At 29.9% G+C, this 24,259-nt stretch overlaps 3 protein-coding genes and 1 long non-coding RNA gene across 13 annotated transcripts in view; 1 reads left to right on the forward strand and 3 right to left on the reverse strand.

Moving 5' to 3' along the window:
- The window catches only part of LOC143206937 (uncharacterized), a 194,632-nt gene that overhangs the window by 117,841 nt on the left and 52,532 nt on the right, over positions 1-24,259 (reverse strand). The window lies entirely within an intron of this gene.
- Positions 14-7,751, reverse strand: Pten (phosphatase and tensin-like protein). Of its 5 annotated transcripts, XM_076419750.1 has the most exons (8): positions 7,291-7,750; positions 6,201-6,458; positions 5,892-6,130; positions 5,595-5,742; positions 5,021-5,541; positions 4,356-4,503; positions 3,528-3,660; positions 14-1,665 (listed from the first exon to the last, which is right to left on the reverse strand). In XM_076419750.1, the coding sequence occupies exons 1-7, from the start codon at positions 7,334-7,336 to the stop codon at positions 3,536-3,538; spliced, it is 1,485 nt and encodes a 494-aa protein (XP_076275865.1). In that variant the 5' UTR covers positions 7,337-7,750; the 3' UTR covers positions 14-1,665; positions 3,528-3,535. The 5 variants fall into 5 exon arrangements, with proteins under 5 accessions (XP_076275865.1, XP_076275867.1, XP_076275864.1 ...); XM_076419752.1 differs by lacking the exon at positions 3,528-3,660 and having other exon boundaries at positions 7,291-7,751; XM_076419749.1 differs by having other exon boundaries at positions 14-3,660.
- Positions 8,338-10,047, reverse strand: nmd (no mitochondrial derivative). The gene is made up of 4 exons (XM_076419774.1): positions 9,715-10,047; positions 9,447-9,652; positions 9,049-9,389; positions 8,338-8,946 (listed from the first exon to the last, which is right to left on the reverse strand). Exons 1-4 carry the CDS (start codon positions 9,873-9,875, stop codon positions 8,551-8,553), a joined length of 1,104 nt encoding a protein of 367 aa, XP_076275889.1. The 5' UTR covers positions 9,876-10,047; the 3' UTR covers positions 8,338-8,550.
- Positions 10,435-24,259, forward strand: part of bsk (mitogen-activated protein kinase dJNK) — an 82,325-nt gene continuing 68,500 nt past the window's right edge. For 5 of the 6 annotated variants that reach the window (XM_076419764.1, XM_076419758.1, XM_076419759.1 and 2 more), the window contains exon 1: positions 10,445-10,598. The gene's annotated coding sequence lies outside the window, so the exon portion shown is untranslated. Of the gene's footprint in view, positions 10,599-24,259 lie in introns of all 6 variants that reach the window. The other variant, XM_076419762.1, reaches the window with a different exon arrangement.

Consider the following 24,259-nt stretch of genomic DNA (forward strand, 5'->3'; position numbering starts at 1 on the left):
CAAAACGAAAAAATAGTGAAATATGGGTTTATTTACTTTCATCTGACCCTAGTAGACATGGGCCTTTATTCACACTACAGCTAATTGAAGTAAGTTAAGTAGTTACCTTTACGTTCAGATCTAAAAAATAAACGCGCGTGGTGTACCGAAAACTCTCATACGTAATTAATTAACGAAGTGACCCCTTCAAAAATATCAATCACATTGGTGTGGATAAAATATAAAAATAGGGACCTTCCGGTACATCACGTACAATTTCCAATGGCTTTCTCTATTGTACTTAATTGTATCTCATCTAAGATATACATCACAAAGAAATAACTAACAATAAATTCTAATATAAAAACTTTACATATTTTTTTCTTTAAGAATATACAGGGAAGTCCTATATCGAAACAAAATAAAAACATTCAATATTTATAATACTTTCTTCATTTATTTTCCTAGGAGGGGATAGATTAGTTAAAAACCCCTGTATTTACAGGTTATATATATTTTAAAAATATTGATGAAAATTTTCAAGGTACAAATAGTATTTTTTCATTATTACCTAAAATACCCTATCACAATACGATCTTCCAGAAAGTGCAATTGGAAGGTTTTATTCGTTAACGTCTATAAACATTTGGTCATAAAAAAACAATAATATAAAACATCGTTAACTAAATTCGCCAAAACGACGATGCAACTGCAACGTTCTTGTGTATGTTTATTTATCGTCCCAAAGTATACAGAGAGTTCCATAACATGAAACTTATAAATTTGTATGGCAGATATCGATATGAAATAAAATTATGGAAGACCCTGTATATATTGTTAAATTATAGCCTATATCTAACATAAATCACAAAGATGGTAGTATACTATAGTACACATGGAGATGTTTTTATAAACAAAAAATCTTAAGTAAATTTGCAGGAAACCCAATGAAGTATGAGAAAAATGTATTATTTGTATTTTTCCCAACTCCAAATACAAATTATGTAGGATATAAAAAAAATTAAATTATGAATATTTTGTACAAAAAAATATTTGAAAGTATTCAAATGGCATTTCTGGAACATATAATTTATGAGTATTCTATATATACATCATTAAAAAAATACATTGCAAATAATGTAAGCTAATTTATTTAAAATACACAGACAGGGCATATTCTTCAACCAGTGAGTTATAGTTGATGCCTTACGATGTATACCATCATTATATGACATCATGTGTGTATTATCACCCTGTATATATTTATATTTTGTTACTTTAAAAAAAATCAAACTTCAATTATAGTTTAGGCAAGATATAATAGTAAAAGCAAAACTGAGATCAAAAAATAAAAACAAATAGTTTGTACTTTTCATTTAAAAAATAATAAAGAAAAATGTTTTATGATTAATTTTTTACAAAAATATTAATAATTAACAAAAAAATAATGACCTAAGCAAAGCAATGATAACGAACCAGTGAATGAAAAATTAATGTTCTGATGCTTTCCACAGATCTCGACCTCAAGTCAGTAAAACAAGCTTCACTGAATTGATCAAATTTGTTCGACAGGTCGAGAGCTGTTGGTCGCTGTTCAGATTCATAGCGAATAATGAAACGATCTCATGCATTATAGAATTAGTCCGTTCGGAGACGTTGATCCCAATCACAGGTATGTTGATTCCCCTGTAAAATGTACAGGTTAGTAAAACTTAAAACCGATAGCATGGTGGAGAAGGAATTAAACTAAAATATCCAAAAAACCAACAGAAAAGAAAATCAGCTCCGTGTATTAAATTATAAAACACCAAAAGAAAAAAAAACATACATAAAGTAAAATCAGTGCTTCCACAGAGATAGCGACCGGTAATAAATGCTCGATTTCATGTGTCATAGATGAAAGATTTTGCCACTAATTAACAGATATCTATATGAAAGCACTCTTTCCCGTCTTACAATAAAAATGTTACCTTTTCGTTTGATTCCTGCGAATAATTTATTCTCAACAATGTCGGGTTAGTGGTCGAAATGAACATTGAAAATAAACACATGTCGAAAAAGTAAATGCGTACAGAAGTATTTTTTATTTCAGTATAACAGAAAATACTATATGCTACAAGTTTTTGCCACTTTCTGCCCTATATTAGAATAAAGAATAATGCTAGTAAAAATGTACAAGGTGTCTCGAAGCGAAAAAAACTTGGAATAATTATTTTAAAAAAGAAACAATCGAAAATGAATTTGATTGTCTTATATTTATCATTTTAATGAGGTAGATCCAAAAGTGCCCCTCAAAATTTATGTCATTCTGCAGGATAACAAAAAATTCAAATTAAAGCCTATTGTATATGTAATTTACGCATACACTAGTCCAAACTCATATATTAATCATATGTTCTATCAAATTTAATTACACTATTACTTCAGCCATAACATTATTGATATCAAAAAAATTAAACACATCACACATTCAGGGTATCAACAGATTCTTTTTTAAATATTTAATTGTTTATTGATTTGTAATTATGAGCTATAAATAAAGTAATTAATAATTTGTGGTTATTAAATGAATAAAAAAGATATTAATCTAACGCATAATTGAAACAAATGCATGTACACAATTAGAATTATCGATATCCTACAGAACGCAATGCTAATTTCATCATAAATATTGCAACACCCTGTATATTTTCACTTAAACAACAATCTATATGCAATTTGTACTCATCTTGAATTAAAAAACCAAATTAAAGACATAACAGTTACATTTTTTATGTAAAAAATATCTAAAAAATTATGGAAATCGAAAAAATATATTTTTTAAATGTATACTACACTAAATTTGAAGAACATAACTGTTCTCCCTTACAATCATCAATTATAAGACTCCTTTATTATGACAGGATAGTATGTAACACATTTTTAATTTGTATTATTTTTTTTCTAAAAATCAATTAATTTACATGTGGACAGATGTGAGAAATATGCTACACACCCTCTTGTAGTATAATGTTTTTGCGAGTGCCATAATAAATGCAATTGAGTTAGTGTTATAAATTACGGCAATCTCAAAAAAACTCTATAGAAAACGACAACAAAAAAAATCTTAAGAAAACAAAACAAGATAAAAAAACAACTCCACAACACGATCTATACATTTTGAACGAGTTTTGTGCTTTATTCGGCTGTTTCTGGGTTTGTGTGCAGCGTCAAAATACGTTGCACAGTTCCTGCAACACCAAAATTCAGTTCTGTTACACGGCCCAGAAACAGGAACCCGAACAAAACATTTCTTAATCAACATCTAATTATACATTATCATCAAAACAAAACAAAATAATAACATAAAGCCGTCCATAAGTGTCAGTAGTAGTGACACAAAGCCACTGATTATCAAACATCGTGTCATTCGAAGTGATGACCACGATATTAGAAAACCACTGTTCAACGGCTTGAGTCGCATCCAAATACAAACGTTCAAGTCGCACACGCACGCACACACAAAAAAATGGAACTCCAAACCCAACAACAAAATTGATGTTTCTTACGACATATGTCACACCATCACCACTTCCGAACGGTTCTCTGCACTGGACGAGGTCAGTTGCGATGCTATCTCGCACTCGCTCAAGATGCGGTACCCGACACCGCGAGGATCAAAAAGCTCTGAATCCATACCCACTGGCCCGGCGGAATGGCAAAAACAACCCACCAACTATCAGTTAGTAACAGGGAATGGGGAAGAAACGTTGACTATCAATAACAGAAGTGTATTTTTGTGTTGAATTTCAAGTAATTTTCTGTTATTTCCATCAACGTATTGTAAATATGGTAGTGTACAGTGGTATTATAGACAAAATTGAAGACAGAGCACAGTTGTAAACAACATTAATTTATTATACTTTCCTCATGCTATAAATATTTGAAGTTAATCTAATAATGTACCTAGTCTAATGGTCTACTGAGCCCTGCTTCAGATTGTTTGTACTATTATGAATTATAAACATGCAAGATTTTTTTTTGAATTTCATCGCCTTGGTGAGCCAGGAACAAAATTGGTAAACAGTTAATAAATAATAAATGAATGATATGTAGAGCAACAAAAATAGCAAAGCAACAGTTAACATTTCAAAGATGTTACAAAGCCGACATAAAATATTAATTTGTTCTCATTTTAATTGTCTAAAAAGACCTTCAACATATACAAATAGTACAATTAACAAAATCCCTTTACAATTTATAACAATACTAAATTTTGTTAATGTACTTGTGGTTTAATGATGACATAAAATGTATTCAATTCATTGATAAAACTTTATAGACTTTTTTTGGCAAACAAAATGATCATTGCTGTCTAACTAGAAGATTATGCTCACCCGAATCCCAACCATCCTCTTCAGCTTCATCTGTGGACTCTGCAGAACTATCACTGGGCGTACTGTTTGCTATTGTTATGGGCTGGGGGATACGAGAATACGAAGAAACATTCTCTACCCTCGGGACTTTTTCCACAATCATCGTCAGCTGAATATAAAAACATACATTTTATATTTGTTTTTTCAAACATTTTCTAAAAACTACATATTTTTAAGACTATTTGCTTTTAATAGTGAATCAAAATTATAGACTTCACAATGTTTGATCTAACAATATCAAATACTACTGTAATAAAAAAAATAGTCTGAAAATAAAACGCAAACGGTTTATATAACATAAATATTTTAAAAAATACTACATTAATGTGCATATAGAGAATTAAGTAATTAAAAAACAGTTGATAAACTAATTTAGCCTTTATTTGGCCTAATTTAGATTTTAATTAATTATTTTAATTATTAACGATTAGGTATGTTTTGTATATGCATATGTCTGTATACGTAATGAAAATATAAACAAATAAAATACTTTGTTTGATTGGTGAGATTAAAAACAACAAATGACAAAACAACAAAATGTGTTTTTACGTTCATAAATTAGTGATCCCATATAACTTTCACTAGATTCAGAAAAAAATCAATATTAAAATAAGAGATCTACTGACCTTAAAATTCTCATTAAACATCTTATACTGTTTATCTTTTTTGTTCAGCTTATCTAGGTCATTCCTTTGAAAGACTAATTCATAACACTCCTCTCCATTGAAGCTATATGGATGCCCATTCACGCTAGTGCCACAGTCCAAAAAAAATGTATTGAACCAAAAGTGAAACAATTTTTCTTTTCCTACTATAACCTTATTGTAAAACTCGATTTTCACATCACCCGTTAACCGAAAACAATAGTTCAATTTGATGGAGAACGAACGTTCATCTACCGGGACTTTGTAAATTTCGCTCTTGGCGCGACGACTATCAGATTCTGGCGTCAGAGTTTTAGTTGTAGTAAACGAAATGTTACCCTGGCCGTTTGCAAATATAGGAACAGGCTCAAAAATAAATTCTTTAATGTAAATGGTCACTGGGGTGTATTGAAGGTGATGATTAACCAAATGTTCATAATATTTTACATAACGAACTTGACTAGGTATAGTTACTCCTTTTGTGTCTTGAGTTCTTTTTTCACCTGAAAACAGGTAAAAATAAAATGATGTATTAGAATTACTAACAAAAACATACCATAAAAAAGTAAAGCCTCCTGAGCAGTTGAACAAATCTTCGTATGTAACAGGTAACAACATATCATCGTTCCTGTCCTACCCTTTCCAGCTTTACAATGGACTACAGCAACATTATGAGGATCACTATCCAACCAATTTTTAACATCCTAGAAAATGCAATTACATTATACATTATATATTATACTAAGACAATCAGGTATTTGTAAAAATTTATTTTGGTATCATAAATAAAACAATTATGTAATATATAAACAAACTAGTCAAAACTTGTGTTTCCTAAAAATGCTTCACTAACCTCACAAAAAGGACCCACCACTTCAATTTTTGGGGGATTATGATCTTCAAAAGGAAAATTTCGTACCCTGTTATGAAATTTTGATTTATCATAGCTTCTTTCAGAACAAAGGTTGTATATCATGTAATGATTTGGGTGTTTTTTATCCAAAAACTTAGCAACATCCTCAATGTCATTTCTATAAACTCTTTCAATGTTCTCAGCAGGATATCCCATAGCTATTATACTATCAGTGATATCTATAGAGAATAAGTTCAGGAATATTATCATTTAATTATAAAAAATACATTAAAAAAATCAAAAGGATACAAGTTAGATCTAAATTAAAACCGTCCTGTATATAGCGGTTGCGTTTCCTACTGACCAAACTCCTTATAGGATTGGTTATATTGATATTGGGGAATGAGGCTGCCATCGCCTCTTGCCCAATACTAGCACTAGAATGTCTATTCAGACAGTTTGAGCTGCCAGCTTCATGATTTAGTACAGTGTTTGGGATATGATTACATATCTTACTCGCTTTTGATGGTAAAAAACCAGCAAATTCTTTGTTATTGCTAGGAAGATCTGAAACAATAAAACAACTTAACTTAAAATTGTCTCATCCAACAATTGTTAATTAACATATTTAATATAATAAAGGTATATTTTCTAAAATTCCTTAAGGAATTTACCTAGAACACAAAAATCTTTAGCTATTCAAATTTCTAGCAAAAATGCTTTAAAGAAATATATTATTACTGTCCATGACCCCAATATTATGTATCTCGAGTAGCCAGATTTATTTAGCAATTAATAAAATTTTATCACACAACTTTTATGTATATTTAACTAAAGGACAGGCAATCTTTATTAAACATATCTGATATCAGTTCAGAGATTCTCCTTTTACTGTTTAACACAATCTTATCTATGTTTATTTATCATCATGTGTTACAATAGAAAAAATCACTTTTATAGCATTGTGTGAGGTCAATGTTAGAACAAATATATTTTTGGGTGCATCTAACTCAAATGCAGGTACACTTAAAAATGTCTAACAATTTTACAAATTAAATTACAGTTTATTCACAAATATCTTATTTAATAGCACATTTTTTTATAAATTTATCAGTAAATCTATATACATATATTGCAAAAAAGATACTGATATTGTTTAATTAGTGACATATAATACATTTTCATTAATATTATCTATACAAATTAATTGTTTCATTATTTGATTTATTAATTATATTAAATTTAGATATGATTTAAATTTAACTTTTAACATAACATTTTTGTGTTTAATAATCTCTGTTAAAATACAATGATATGTTCAGTAAATTAACATTAATTTATTTAGTAAAGTTAACACATACACATAATATGAATAAACTAAGTTACAGCTATAACAAACCTTTTTGCCTATTCTTAGATTTGCGGCAACTAACGCAGAGACCCATAAGAAGAGTCTCCAGTAAATTGAGACTTCGCGAATGCTGTCGGTAACATTGACAAACCACAGATATACACCACAGATATACCAAGATAAAAAACAACACGTTTATAACAAAAAATTTAGATCAAAAAGAAAATTGGCACACCGATTGGGTAAATCGTCTAATATAATCAACAAAGCCCCTTTTTAACGTGCAATAACACAATCACATTTTCCGTTCTCTTTTGTAATTGAAGGTGATATCAGAGCCGTATTTTCATTTAGACAAATAAGCGTTACTAAGTTAACTGATATTAACCGTATTGAATCTTAATACCACCAATATACTCAACCGAATATTCCGAGTAATATTAAATCAGCCTTTGTCTCTTAGCCCAAGAACCCTCACATTCTTTGACAGATTTGACGGCACTTATTTAAACCAACCTTGAAATTGACAACCAGACAAACATCTTCTTTATCGACAATTGTCACAATAAAATTCCATGAATTTTTGCAAATTTTCTCAGAAATTATTCAATCCTATCTACAGGAAAAATTAATTACGTATATTTATATAAACAAATTAAGAAACATAAAAAATAAATCTGCTGGATCAGCTTTCATAGAGCATCTTTTTCCTTTTTAAACATCTCTTATCATTTATTATTGTGTAAATATTTACACATTTAATGATATTATGTTGCCAAAGATTATTCTAGACCGCCTGGTAACTCAACGGTTGTCACTATTAGATAATAAAATGATACCTTTAGATAAGCTCATTAATACAGTATCTTTAAATAATGTATATTCAAACAGCAAATATACTGTTTTGTATTTTTTACTTTCGCTATAACTTAAATGTTGACAATAACCTAAAGATATCTATTTAAAACATCTACAAGACTACCAGATATCAGAAGATACTTAAGTACACATTTGAATTGATTCTAAGACTAGGTATATCTGGGTATATATAGTGTTGCATAACTACAAATTCCGTATTAAATAAAGACCCATACATATATACATATAATAAGTTTATTAATCCACAGTAAAACAATTTAGATTCTATATAACTAAAAAAAAACAGCTTATAATCTATTCAACGCCAGTATATAGTTCTATGTTCTTGTAGTTAACACAGGTATTGAACAATGAAGCGAAATCTCCACATCCGTTGTTGTATGATTCAATATCAGACAGCACCCGTTTTAACACTATGAACCACGGTTGTCAATCTAGTTCTATACGTGACGCTGCCAACGTGCCACATTCTATCTTACTTTGACGCATCTTATTAAGTGCATACTTCAAATCATCCATTGTAATAGGACGCAAAGCATCATGGAAAACTTCCCCTTCTGAATTATTTCTAGATCTGTTAATATTTGTGCTAATTTTCTGTCTTAAGTAATCCCTCAATCTAAATACTGCAGCGCTGCGGCAAAGTTCTCTTAAGTCTGAACCAGAAAATCCTTCTGAACTTTTAGCAATTGCATCTATATCTACATCATCTGCCACTGGTTCATTATCTAATATTAGACTAAGAATTTGCTTTCTTTGGACAATGTGAGGCATTGAAACATAAAATGTAGATGGCATTCTACGAAGTATAGCTTTATCCAAATCCTAATAAAAAATAATATTTGTAGTTTTTATATTAATTGACACACTTGTAGCAAATAAAAGCAATAAACCCGATAGTACCTGAGGTATAATCTTGATACCTACCTGAGGTCTATTGGTAGCTCCCATAACTATAACAGTACAATTTGGATCAGTTATTAATCCATCCCACAATGACATAAACTGGGCCTTCATCATTGCTGTAGCTTCATGGTCAGAGGTAGTACGAGCTCTGAGAAATGAGTCAATTTCATCAATAAAAATTATGCAAGGTTGAAGTTTCACTGCTAAAGAGAACACTGCCCTTGCTAATTTTTGACTTTCACCATACCACTTATCTGTCAGTAAAGATACATCCAAATTAATAAAGAATGTTCCTGCTTCATGAGCTGTGGCTTTAGCAATAAGGGTTTTTCCACAACCAGGAGGACCATGTAAAAGAACACCTGCAATGTATAGATAATAAATAAAATGATGCAATTAAATATTAAATTAAGTCTTACCTTTTGGAGCTGTTGTTAGAGCTGAATCTGTTAAAAGATCTTTCCTCTGAATAGGTAAAATTACAGTTTCACGTAAATCTTGTACAATATCATCAAAACCAGCAATATCCTCCCATGTTACATTTATATCTTGTGGATTTACTATATGTGAAGCTATCATTATTTCATATTCATTAAGATTATCCAAATTTTTATCACAGTTCATTCTTAAAATGGTAAATCCCTGTTACCTAACCAATTTTAATAAATGAGGTTTTAATAACTATACCTTTTCAATTGTTTCATGGCTGTCTCTTTTGCCTTTTTCTTAGATTTATTTGTTGGATCTAATTGGTTTATAATCCATTTTGCGCTCCAAAAGGTTGCTACTGAAACAAATGCTAACCTTATAACTAAATTCAATATTTCCGATTTGGTTGGATTCATCATCCTCTTTGAACTAAAATTTCTATTTCTCAAACTATTAGGGTAAATGAAGAAATGAATATTTTCAAGCTAAAGACTTGTTCAATAAATTAGAATAATAGACATGAGATTTAAGACTGACAGATATTATTCCTGTATATAAAGCCGTATAAGGGATAATTCACAATAATTATTTGGTAATCGTACCTAACCTCAAATACTACTTTTTTGGTAAAGTAGGGTTCACATTTTATAAAGGTAAATATTTTATTTGTTTTTTAAATTAATAGGCAAATAGAGTAAATTATATCTACAATGAATTAAAGCTATACATTTAAATTTCATTGTAGAAATATACGATTGTATAACGTGTTGCCTATAACTATCTATTAATTGATACATTAGATGTATTAAGATATGTATTATTACTTTCATTATTTGGCACTTATCTACTTTGACAAAATACATCGGTAATATTCTAACATACTAACAAAATTATTTTTATTTTAATGAAAATCAGTTTATTTACGGTGCCCCCTATCGGATAAATTGTAGATTTTGCGCATGTCATTTGCACTACCTTATTAATTTTCGGATTTCATCGAAGTCGGTCTTTGACTATCTCGTTGTTGTGTACTGTACGTAAATTTTTAAGTTTATTTCATGTTTTGTGTTGAAAATTAATTTATTTTTGTGCATTCGGATCCGCCGTGAATATTTCTCGTTACTTTGTTCTTTATTGAACATGTAAGTATTTATTTTCACATTTTTCACTATTAGAATAAGGAGCAAACACTACCTTTGGCGGCTCAAAAATCGATTATCTTCTGACATTTTTACTGAATGTGGTTTTTGTCGGTATCTATGCGACAATATTATTATTATATTATTTCATTTTCATTCTCCTTGCCGGTATGTGTCTGCTAAGATTAGAATGATATTAGTCTGAAAGCATTTAGTTATAAATTAAGTAACAAATAATCCAAGTAGGCGCCTGTCAATTATAGTTTAATTTTTATAGGTTATAAAGTGGGTTGTATTTAAATTGTTGAAATAATCCAGGGAACATTTTCTTGGACATCAGATTTACAAGTTTTAAGAAACTAGGGTTTCTTAAAATTAATCTATTTTGTGCTGCATACTAAATTCGAACTGTCACTACCGGGTTTACAGGTGCAAATTTTAATTAAAAGGGAAGGAAGGTCACGTCATGATTCATAAAATTCACAAGCCAAGTTTTTAAAAAAACTGAAAACAACTTTATAAAGATATATTTATTATTAAATAATTACTATATTGTGTGCATACAATATATCATTTTGTAATACGTTTCATGTCCGTCTAATTCAATTTAATTAATTATATTAATAAAATTAACGAATTATAAAAAAAAATTAAAAAGTATTTATATTTTTTGTTATATCACTACCATCTTTTAAAGAATAATTATCATTACCAATGTTTATATCGGTTTATATTGTTTTATTTCTGGGAGCTATTTATTATCATTGTTATTTTGATTCTAGAACATTTTTTTGGAAATATATATTGATATTGTTTCTTTTTCTGTACTATAAATTCAACTACCAACTAAACCAGTTTATAAAATGTTACATAAACATTATTAATGTTAAAATAGATGTTGTGCCCTATTTTTGTTTGAAATGTAAATGAAATTAGTGTTAGTGATTCTTTGTATGCATTTTAAAATTTAGCTTAGCTTCAAACTTAACTATGAAGAGAAATCGAATTACATTTCGAATGACCCATCAGACAAATTCGGACCCGACAAGTTGCAAGGATTTCAGCTTTTCGTACCTTTTTTTGTTATGTCATTCCAAATGTCACTTTATCGTCGCTCACTGAAATATTAAAACAGTCAGTGGTTTGAACCCGAAAGCTGATTCGCAAAAACCCATTAAATGATTAAACGACTTTGGAGATCTTCGGGGGTGATGTGGATCGAAACGACAAATAATTAACTTTTAGAAGAAGGTTGATAGTTTTTCTTTGTCAGCTTATCGAAGCACATCATTTGGTTTATTGTTTTTCTTTTTCTAAAGCTCAAAAATTGGTAGACATTTTTGCAGTAGAATTGTGTATGTAATTTTTTTTGCTTAAGATTTGTAATGTAATTAATAATTGGAAGTATTTTGGTTATAAATACTCAGTTTGATAAAAACGTCTCCTTTCAGTCAAAACTAAAACTGCACTGAATAAAATAGCGGAAGAATGAGAATGGATATTTTACAATTGTTTCGATCGGTTTGTATATGCGAATTTCCACATAACTAAGAATGATTTATTGTTATTCTGGAATTGGTTTATTGTGTCGCACAGCAGGGCGCACTTGACTTGAAATAGTATAATGATGTTATACAAATAGAACTGTAATCTGGTCACCGTAGAAATTATGAGATTTTTGGGCTATTCTGTCAATAGTTATCTAGTTACTAAATGTATGTGTGGTATTACTTTATCATGATGGAAGACAACGCCTTTCTTATTGACCAATTCTGGTCTTTTTTAATCGCTTTAGTTGACGATAGTAAGTCAAATTAATGGGGCGACTAGCTCGTTATAAATTAATACCTCGTTTTTGGCGCCAGTGCGTGCTTTATAACCATTTATGAAGTCTTTCCGGAGTTCAACCACAATATTTTCGCATATTGTCGTGCGCAGTCCACTGTTTATCTCCTATCATCATTTCTTTAAAGAATGGTTCGATTTCATTTAGGCAGCAATTCACAAATGGAAATCCGCTAGAATGTTCTACAGCCACGTTGTAGTATGGCTTCATTGAATATATATTACTAGGAATATGTTATTATGAATTTATAGTAATTATATAGTAATTACTATTTTCAGTCGCTATTTTTTTGACCATCGACTGTTTTGCGACTATCGACTGTTTCGACTGTTTTCAGTCGATAGTTCCCAACGCTAGTTAAAACAAAAAAAGAAGGGGATTGCATTGGTTTATGCACGGTTCGATTGATTTTTTCCACTCGTGATGTCAGACGAAGATGTAGGAATTCTTGTCTGTATAAATTGTGAGATAGGAAAGGACGGAGATAATTGCTTGGACCAGTTAATTTTAAAGGTGTTTATATTTTCCAAGGATAGTATAAGCGAGACAGAGGATTACTTTTATACTGAATGTTCTGTGGATTTGTAAAAAGAAATGGAATAATAACACCACAAATATTTTATCATGTTTTAATATATTAATTGCTATTTCTAAATAACATGGTATAATAAATATAAATAGTACAATACAACTTAAACAAAACCTAAAAACTAAAGATATTTAATACTTGTACTTCTAGAGATATTCATGACGAACTTAAAAATGATCGTAGAATAACTACCAGACCCTTTTTAAATAAAAGTTTTATTTATTTTTGAACGAAAATATTTTTAAATTACTGTTAAGGAATACTATCATATTCAACTTTTCTCTCGTGAGGCGATTTCTTCAATCGTTAATTATTTGCCCATATTTTGAAAAAACTCGTTCCAAGGGGACAGATGTTACGAGTATTTTATAGACTTGCCAAAAATCCAATGGGTTTTCTAAACGCCCAATAAATTGCATTTCCAAATACTGCTTAATCTGTAAAGTTGCTGCAGTACTTGGAGTAACTACTTCTTTCATTCTAGCCATTTTTTTATTAAAATATTTCTAGATGTCAATATATTCCTGATCAGTAGTTGTTTCTTGAATTTCGAGTTGTGGAACTATATTTGTATTTTATGAAGTTAGAATGGAAGATACCTCTTTTGTGATAACTTTTTTTATCGCCTCAGCATTATTTGCAATACCAAATCCTGCTTTTTTAAATCTAGGATCTAAAAATATGGATTTCCCGCATATCGTGTTCATTTCTAAAATTGCCAGTCTTTTATTGATGACATCTAATAGACAATTTTTTAATTTTTTTTCCCAATCATTTGTTAAATTCCTGGATTTGATGGAATGTTGCAGTCCTCTTATTAACGGTATAATGAAAGACATCGTGGGATATCTTTCACCAGATAACTCGGTGGTCATTATTTCAATGGGCTTTAAAAGTTGAACACATAACAGAATGTGATAGTCAATTCGTCAACAAATAAAAACTGTGGTGCTCTTGATAATGGCCATCACAATAAATTGTTGAATATTAAAGTAGAGTTTTCCTATCAGAAAATGTATTTATTACAACTATGTAATATATTTTATTCACTTCTTTACCGTTAATATTTTTAAAAGAATTTTAACAACTGCTACCGCAAAAACTTCTTCAAATCTTTTGGAATCGATACAATTTCTGAAACCTTTGGAACCTAATTTTAGTTTTCAAGATTTTAGAAAAAAAGTTTTAACAAACAAAAGGCTTGGACAAAAATCGCGAAGGTTTATCAAAATAGTATTACCTACTATACCAGCCCAAAGTATTACCTATTATGCCAGTCAAAAGTATCTTATATTTATCATTTACAATTTAATTTTTTTGTCCTTGAAAACTAGCGTTCCAAAATGCTGCTATATTAATTTACAATATATAGTTATTCACAAGCAAACTACAAAAAAACATAAAACGACATATATTACATATAAATACGCCTAGGACGACAAAGCCATATTGTTAAAAATCAGTCGAATGAACTAGTAGAACCGAAGATAATAACTGAAAGTAAACGACTGAAACAGTCAATAGTAAATAGTAATAAAGTCAGTCGGATCGAAAATAGCGACTGAAAACAGTCACTAGTAAAAACAGTCGAACCAAAAATAGCGACTGAAACAGTCGATAGTAAAAAGTAGTACTAAACAGTCGATAGTCGATTTCAGTAGATTGTTCCCAACACTATTTTTAACCAGATACTTCTTTTAACGTGTGTAGTTTTTGCCTTGCGATTTTTCTACTTTTATTTTGCCTCCCTGCTGTTTATTTTATCTGATAAATGATAAGTGGCGTTTTGCAGGCCTCCCTTAGAGGGTGGGTGTTGAGGTGCGATAATAAGTCGTTTTTCAACGGCATATCTTTTCAGATCGGAAAATTATGTCCTGCGGGAAGGAACATTGATGGAATTCATGATACTGTTTTCTTTCTCCCTATAAATTGTTCGTCTTTTAGGAAACACATTTTGCGAAGCTGTTGCTAACGCAAGTTCTTTGGGATTCTTTCGGAATTTTTATTATCAGTTGATGAAGTAGTTAATGAATGAGATTTTTTAAAATGTAATTTATGAATAAAACGCTTAAATAGAACATTCCTCATAAACAATACTTGTTAATATTTGAATAATAATGAATAATTTTGTATAAATGTTTTTTGAAAAATGTTTCTTCAAACTGTTTATCAATTGAATAAGTAGCACCTTGGAGATCGAACTTTGGCTGAGATTATCAGCAGATTGGAAATTTTTGACATGTATTAATAATAAAATTTGAGTTGTATTTAGCCTAAGGCCTGTTTTCATATTACATTCCGACTGTGTCCAGAATCTTATGGTAAAACGAATAGTTTTTGTAAATGTTAGTGATTTAAGGAGACAAGCATTAAGCCACTGGTAATCAGTGGCAGGTTTAGCCTGTTTCTTCTGCATAAACAACCATAATCAAAATGAAAAAAATACGATTTGCATGATTACTATTACACGATTACATGAACTTTTAAATGATCTGACAAGCTTTAGTACAGTTTGTCTTGTGTCCTAAAATTATCTACCCTTCTAAAGCTCTGGAATATCTGGTACAGTAACGTCTCTGTTTCTCCAAAAAGTACTTTCATTAACCATATCCTGTGATGCACACTGTTGTAAATCTTCTAGTCGCCGCTCGTTTCTCATTAGTTTCATGTGTTATAAATTGATCTGATAAACTAATAAACCTGATATATACACAATATTTAATCATTAATAAAAGGGTTAAGCCACCATTTGCATTTAAAACGGCTGCATTTTTTAACTAAATAGATTCGTAGAGTATCTAACTAGTTCCAAAGGTATGTTGTCCCAATTTTGTACCAAAACATTCGCCAATTGCTTTTGATCTTCCCCATAATCGTTCACTTATGTTTAGGTCTGGTGATAGTGCCCGACAGGGAAAATGTGTGTATGGAGGCATTGTCATCCATATGCGTAATATACTATTCATAGTAAGAACTTCATCATTGAGGATGTCGAGATATTTATTCATAGTAATCCATAGTAATGTGAGTGAGATACCGGCAGAATACCACGATATTAACGAGAAAATCATAACAGAACCTCCCCCATATTAGTATTCCTTAAGTGAATGTTGGGTTCTGATGTCACTGTTGTACATAGTTTTATTTTATCTCACCACAATCCTTTTAAATGTTTGTCAACCTCCGTCGATTAACTTTGGGTTTCGCCCACTCTTCTACGATTGTTTTGTGTATGCTGCCATTACCACTGATACCTTGCCTTGCACCACCGACTCTTTGAAGCATATAAGCTGAATGTTACAAATTGAAGTGTTGCCAACATGTAAGATGTACTATTTTGCATGGTGTTAATATTATTTACGTTTTAAAATTAATTACATTGAATTTTCAATAAACTGAATACTGTAGAATACTTAGAGGGGGATAATTTTTAAAGTACGTAAAATTACAATTCATAACGGATAATTAATAATTTTAATACAAGATAAAAATTACAGTGAAAAAAATACGTACAGGGGGTAGACAAGATAATGCGACGTATATGTATTGCTCAGTTATAATGTCAAGAAATGCAATTAGTCCTATGCGTACAAATGCGTGCATATCTTTAATAAAGATTAACACAGTGTAAGAAATAAACTGATTGTTTATTGACTACGTACAATACTTGTTCAGAATTGATTAATACTATTTTTCGGTAATATTTAAACCAAATTTACATTTAAAATAAAATAATGACAGACGAAAACACACGTTTGGTTAACGTCCATTTTCTCTTTCTTATTCAAGATGTAAAAAAAGATGGAAATGTAAACGATTTTATGGATAATATATTGATCTTGACAAATACAATATATTTTTATATCTATTTATTCTTGTTAATTACTATTAATTACCTACTCATACCACCAAAAAACAACTTTTTGTTTTGTTTAACATAGAATTTTTAATATGCTAATGAGTTCAATATTATCGGGTACCATTTATTTATTGTTTAATAATATAGTTTATATCACCTATTGAGCAAAATATTTTTGTTATATGTAAAGGAATAATGAAATAAAAAAATTACTTAAAAATGAATGTACTCAGAGTTAGCACTCAAATTAACAATATCAATCTATACCCAAAAAAAAACTCATAACCCTAGATTTTTATCGAGAAGTCGTGTTACAAATTGCATCAATTGCTACCTAGTCATTTCAAGAATTTGCTATTAAAATGTGAAATGCAATAAATTTAAACTCCTTTACATTTTAAATGATTATTTAAACAATTTATAGATACCTTGTATTAAAAGCATGAAATAAACAAATATCTAGATATAATATATCATAAATTATATATTCATTATTATAAAATATTATCAAACATCATTAAGCATTCATCTATTTTTATGCTTTAGTGGTACTCAACCATTGACTTACTGATATTCAACTCTGTTTCAAAAGCGATCCGTACTTGCACAAATTAAGCCTTCCGAATAAAAGCAAACGAAAAGGTCTTTGGTTTGTTGATTTTGCAAAATTTTTATTTTAATGATCTTGATTTTTATTATATTTATATCTTTTATACTATTTGTTGGTTATATACAATTTATAACAGTCTTTCAGTACTTTTACATCATTCAGTATGTACATGCATAATCAATGCATACATACAATATAATCAGTACCTTTGGAAATTCTTCTTAGCGTCTTAGTAGCAGGTTAGCCCTTAGCTTTTTTGGAACTTGTTTTAATAGGCCTAAATGTTGGAAGCGCTTTACTTATATATATCAATACAACCATGTTCACGAAACATCAGTTATCGATAAAACACCTTCAAGAAATTGAAAAGAAGGGTCGAGAAATGGATTGCTTTGAAATATAGTCATTTTTTACCACAAAAGTCAGTTGTTGCTGGAAAGTTTCTAAACAATTATAGAAAGCAATAGATGTTACTTTAAATACAGTTAAATTAATTGTCAATTTATTAAAAACGTTGATTTGTAATTAATTTTGAGATGGTTTCATTTGTATCATATTGTTCTGTGATATCTATTTTTTAAGTTTTTATATGTTAAACAAAATAAAACATAACATAAGAAAAAGTTTGAAGATATTATATGATTTCAAGTTTGTGGGGGACATGCTCTGTACAATAAAACCACTTATATAGATTAGTTTTGACGTTTCAAAGATTGCGATTTTCTCGCGAAAGGGGGTGAAGAATTATAGGCGTTACTGCATGAATCTATTCCAAGCATAAGGAATTTTGAAATAATTAAATGTTGATTAATTAGCTGTTTCGATGCGTCTGAATACTAACGGAATTAATCAATAGCAAGGAAATCAAGTACAACATTAAATGAAGCCGACGGATGCTGAAAGACAAGTTTACTTGTCTGAAATGAACCTTCCACTCAATTTTGCTTTGTGTTGTTATAACTACTGATCATAAGTTGTTATGTTAAAATTGAAGGAAACTATTAATGAGATAAATAAAAACTAACAACATTAAATTAAAATAATTGGCCATTGAGATATTACATTTTCATCATGACAATGCGCAACCAGTCAAAAATTATTCGGACAAAAGCAGATCAAAAATTTTATAGACTTAGCACATGACCGTTTGCTAATATCTGATTCATCTAAATGATTTTCTGATTTCTGAAAAAAATCGATATTTTTGACCGATATATCGATATTTTTTTTACCCGATATTTTTCGATATTTTTTCAGAATAAATTTAAAAAATATTACTAGACTTTAAAATATTTAGAAGAAATATATTTTTTAAGGCTACTATATCACTATTTTTATTTTGTCTTAAAAATATAGATATATATTTTTTAAAATACCGATATATTTTTTGTACTTGTTCCAAAAAATATATCGATTTTTTTTCTCCGATATATCTATATTTTTTAATATATCGATATATCGAAATACCGTTTTTTTTCGGTGGCCAACACTCCTACCTTGAGCTGAAATAAATGCCATTATAAAGTGAGAAAATTATTAGACTACATGGAAGCGTCTAATAACTAAAAGGATAAATATCGAACGCATTCGTCTGAGTAACATTTTTTTTGCGTTGTTTTATTTCTTACTTATAATCTATTCAAAGTTTTTTTTAGCAATGCGTCATGGATATTTGTGACGTCGAATCATTGCAATGTTGCCGTATCAACTCTGAGTTTTAGTTCAGTTTGAATTTGACATACAAGAAAATTCTAATCTAAATAAAATAATTGGACAAAAATGTTACCAAATATAATTTATTTTAACATTATAGTACATCTTATACATATATTATCGAAGGACTTAAAATTACACTTAAGAACACAGCTATAATAGTTTGTAGGTTAGATTTGTTTTGTTTACATTGTACTCTTTTCCACACCATCCAGGTAGAGTTTCTAAGCGCGTTTTTTTATGTAGGGGTATCCCCCTGGAGGCCTAATCCACCTAATTAACAATTATCTATCTGAGAAACGTATTTTACTTTCATTCGAGAGCAAATACTTGTCGAGTCATCTTGTATATTTTATAATCACTATTATTATTTTATATATTATATATTATTTTTTATATTATTTTAGGTATCACTGTATATTTTATTTCTTCTGCGGCTATCTGTCTACACCATTATTCATAAAATTAGTCATTGAATTCTGTCTAATGCATTTACCATATTTCCAAGACAGTTAATTCTCTCCTCATATGTTCAGGTACACGTTAGTTTTGAACAATTACAATCATATCTGTGCACACACATCTTTCACGCTCTACAATACCATTTTCTAGAGTTATATTCAATTAATTATGTGCATACCTTTAGTTGTTTTTACTCTCATCACTCTGTCTCAGGAATTTCCAGCATTGCACAGCATTATCACATATCATGAAAGTTTCCTTTAGTCACTTTCACTTTCCGACTCACTGTCGAATTCAATCACTAAACTGTATAATTTCTAATCTATCTAAAACATATTGACGATTCCACCATTTATCAATTACTTCCTCTGTAAATCTGTCTTATCGAGTTCATCCAAACCGAAGATGTTATAGTTGACAAAGCTTCATTGCATATATCCAAACAGTTTTTGATGCTATATATCTTTCTCGACCAGCAATATTAATTACTAATAAATGTAATGACAAAACCTAATTGAATGCTATTGTAAGTTTTACCTTAAGAGTGCCCCAATTAACCATTTTAAAATATTCAAGTTTCATCAAGATACATAAATTCAAAAAGTGTATATTCCTTGGTCTTATTTTATGCCTTTAAAAATTGAATTATTTTTAAAGTAATGTCTGGACGTTCCATTAAACCTGTCCGAGGGTTATCTTTACACCATTTAAACCCTGTGCCCTGCAAGAGTGTAAGAAAGGATGTCTTACATCCCTCAAAAAGCAAAAAGCTCAATGTCCGTAATTCTTTTATGTATACTTTCGAGACAGACAATTTTCTCTAAAATAATTTTATTAAATTATCTTTATATCCATAAAATAGTTTGTGTACTTACTGTTCTTGTACATTTCGTATATTTGGTCTCGAATAGAGCCAATATCACGATGGTCAACATTCGTCACCCACCTTGTATGTAGACGGGTTTTCTTGGGTGAATCTAACGTAACGTATTATTCTTCATTTTGTAAGCAATATTATTCACAGTACCCACACAAACATTCTCAATAAAATTGTAGGGACTTATATTATTTAATATCATCAATAATTACCTCTCTAAGCGAATTTACCGGCAAAAGGGGCCCTCCATTATCTCGTTCCTCTTCGAAATAACCTATCAAAGCCGCAATCAATTTGTGACCCTGAATATCTATTACCTGAATACATATTACGGAGCAACTTAAAATTTATCAAAATAATCAAAGGGCTAAACTAATGTTTGCCGGTTTATAACCTGTAGTAATTATAACTAATATTTTGAATAATTTAGCAAGCGATCTGACAACCGGACGGCGACCAGCTGTCAGACGTATGCCAAATTTTTGAAAGCAATAGTGATAAGAGGTTTTAACTCTTACCTATAAATTATTGTGGCTGTATAATTAATTGTAGTTTTTAGATATACTATAATGTTAAAATAATTTATATTTGATAACAATTTTGTTCAATTATTTTATTTAGATTAGAATTTTTTTGTATCCAGCCAAACTGAACTAAAACTCAGAGTTGATGGGGCAAAATTGCAATCGACGTCACAAATATCCATGACGTATTACTAAAAAAACTTTGAATAAACTATAGATACTTTCATATGTGGGATAATATAGACAAACTAATGTTGCTACATGCTTGTGACAGTAACTAGTTTGGGATTAATTTCGCATACAAACACACTAGCAATTATACGTTACATGTAATATGCAGGATCGTGGCTGATGCTGCCTCGTTCCCACAGGGTAATAACTCGCCACCGTGTTAATTAAAGTCCACAAAATAACGGACCCTTCCACACCGGCTCACGTAGCTTTAACTACGACCCTAATTTGCTGGGATACACCGAAATCTACTGAGTTAACGGTTTGTTTCGACTCTGCTATTTTTACATATCATGAGATGTTGTACCAATTAGTTCGTTTTTTTACTAAATAATATCGATCTCTTTTATAAACATCTCAACAAATTGACTATTTTTTTAATTAATTTATATTAACATTTCTTTTAAGTGCTATTTAAGAATATTGCATTTGCTCATGCATCATTGATTTGGTTTCATTATAAAATAATTTTAACAGGTCAATTGAGAAGTTCCCAGCCTGACACATAGATGGCGCTATTAGAATTAAATCCATATGTTTTTAGTTAGCACTAACCCTCAGAAAATGCGTGTATAAATTTAACAGCTATCCAATCATTAGTTTGTGAATAATAGCATTTTGAAGCAACTTTTGTTATTGTGAAAAAAATGGATAAAAAGGAATTTCGCGTGTTGATAAAATACTGCTTTTTGAAGGGAAAAAATACAGTTGAAGTAGAAACTTGGCTTGATGCCTAGTTTCCGGACACTGCCACAAGAAAATCAACCATGAAGGATTGGTATGTTAAGTTTAGACGTGTTGAAATGAGCACCGAAGACGGTGAACGCAGTGGACGCCCAAAAGAGGTTGTTACCGACCCACAGCAGATACTATAAACATATCTACTGAACATGTACATCATATCATTCACGAATATTTCGGTATGAGAAAACTCTGTGCAAAGTGGGTGCCGCGCGAGCTCACTTTTGACCAAAAACAACGACGAGTTGATGATTCGGTGCAGTGTTTGAAGATGATCAAGCATAATAAACCCGAGTTTTTGCATCGATATGTGACAACGGATGAAACATGGCTCCATCATAAACCCGATCCAAAGCATGAGACAACGCAACAGTCGGCTGGCAAATTTATGGCGTCTGTATTTTGGGATGCGCCTGGAATAATTTTCATTTACTACATTAAAAAAGGAAGGATCATCAACAGCGACTGTTACATAGCGTTATTGGACCGTTTGAAGGACGAAGTCGCCGAAAAACGGCCGCATTTGAAGAAAAAGAAAGTGCTGCTTCTGCTTCACCAAGACAATGCACCGTGTCACAAGTCAGTGAAAACGATGGCAAAAATCCATCCATCCACCGTATTCTCCGGACCTGACCCCCCCAAGACTATTTCCTGTTCTCAGATCTCAAAAGAATGCTCGCTGGGAAGAAATTTTCGTTGAATGAAGAGGTAATCGCTGAAACTAAGGCCTATTTTGAAGTAAAGGACAAATCGTACTACAAAAATGGTATCGATATATAGTGTATCACCCTTGAAGGGAATTATGTTGAATAAAAAAAAAACTAATTATGGCAAAAAAATGTGTTTTACTATGGCAGGCCGGGGACTTTTCAGTTGACCTGTTATTCTAACATAACATTTCAATTCTTAATCTTTAAAAAAAACAAGGTACCACTGATCTCAGATTTAATATTATAAATTATTTACGCAAAATTTTATTGAAAGTACGTACTGTTCAATATTCAATTTTTATATTGGAACTGATGTCAAAAGATTTCAGTTTTTGAATTCTTATTAACTTAGTTACTACTTATTAAGTATTAACTATTAATATTAATTTAATATTAACTATTAATAATTAATATTGATTAATATTAATATAATTAATATTAATTATCTATTAATATTAATTAATTGTTAACAGCGTTTTAGAGAAACTATTTTATTATTTTCATCATATCAATGTTATGTTTCTCATTGATTTATTCTGTAATATTACTCCTACGTATTGTTATATCATAATGTTGTTTTGAATATGCAGCATACAAAAACCACCACATTTTCTTATTTTTCGTTTAAGCATTTTTGGCCCTGTTTTATTTTAATGGTGTTTGTAATATATTTACTGCTTTTTTGTGACCTTTACTTGACACTAGGATATTACTATGATTTGCAAAAATAGTGATAATATTTTGTTCTTTTTTACAAATTAACACTTGTGGATATCAACAGCAAAACAGATCTCAAGACACTTTCTAGCGCTCAAATTTCCTTTTGATTGAAATACGTTTAATGTTCTTGTAAACGAAAATTGATCTCCGATTATAAAATATGTTCTTTCTCTTCAAGTTATAGTTAATTAGTCGATCTCATTATGCTAATTGATTGTTTAAATAATCAGACTAATTTTTTTTCTAAATAAAAGAAGACTGTTCTTCTGTTTCTTTTCTGCTTACCTTGTACTTCGCAAAACTTTCAAATGCAATATTGTTACACAATTTTAAAGAAATCAATAATCGATAAGACGATTTTCTATGAGATTTATATTCGTATTTATTTTACAGAGTATTAATGAGCATATTAATTCATATTTTATCAATAATTATTGAATCTATCTAAGAAGCAATGAAATTGTGTTCAATTTTTAACAGTACATTCTTTTACTTAATATTTTTGGTCATTGAAAAAATTTCATTATTTTCAATGTAGTCGTCTTATTTATGAAGGTAAGACAATTGGTTTTTTTTAATTTTTTGAATTTTTAATGAAGTGAAGCTTAATCAGGACAAAAATAGGAAGAAAATAACGAGCGTGTAAATCCTTTTTTAGCAAATGAAGCAGAGTTAATTGAAATTTTCAGATTAAATTAAAAATTTATTAATAACTTTAGAAGAACTTTATGTATGAGTCTCAACGCATTTAACAGTAAATTTACATATTTTTGCATTTAAAT

Source organism: Rhynchophorus ferrugineus, unplaced genomic scaffold (assembly GCF_030347505.1).
Source record: "Rhynchophorus ferrugineus isolate W39M unplaced genomic scaffold, kcgeb_rfMv2 rfM1, whole genome shotgun sequence".
NCBI lineage: Eukaryota > Metazoa > Arthropoda > Insecta > Coleoptera > Curculionidae > Rhynchophorus > Rhynchophorus ferrugineus.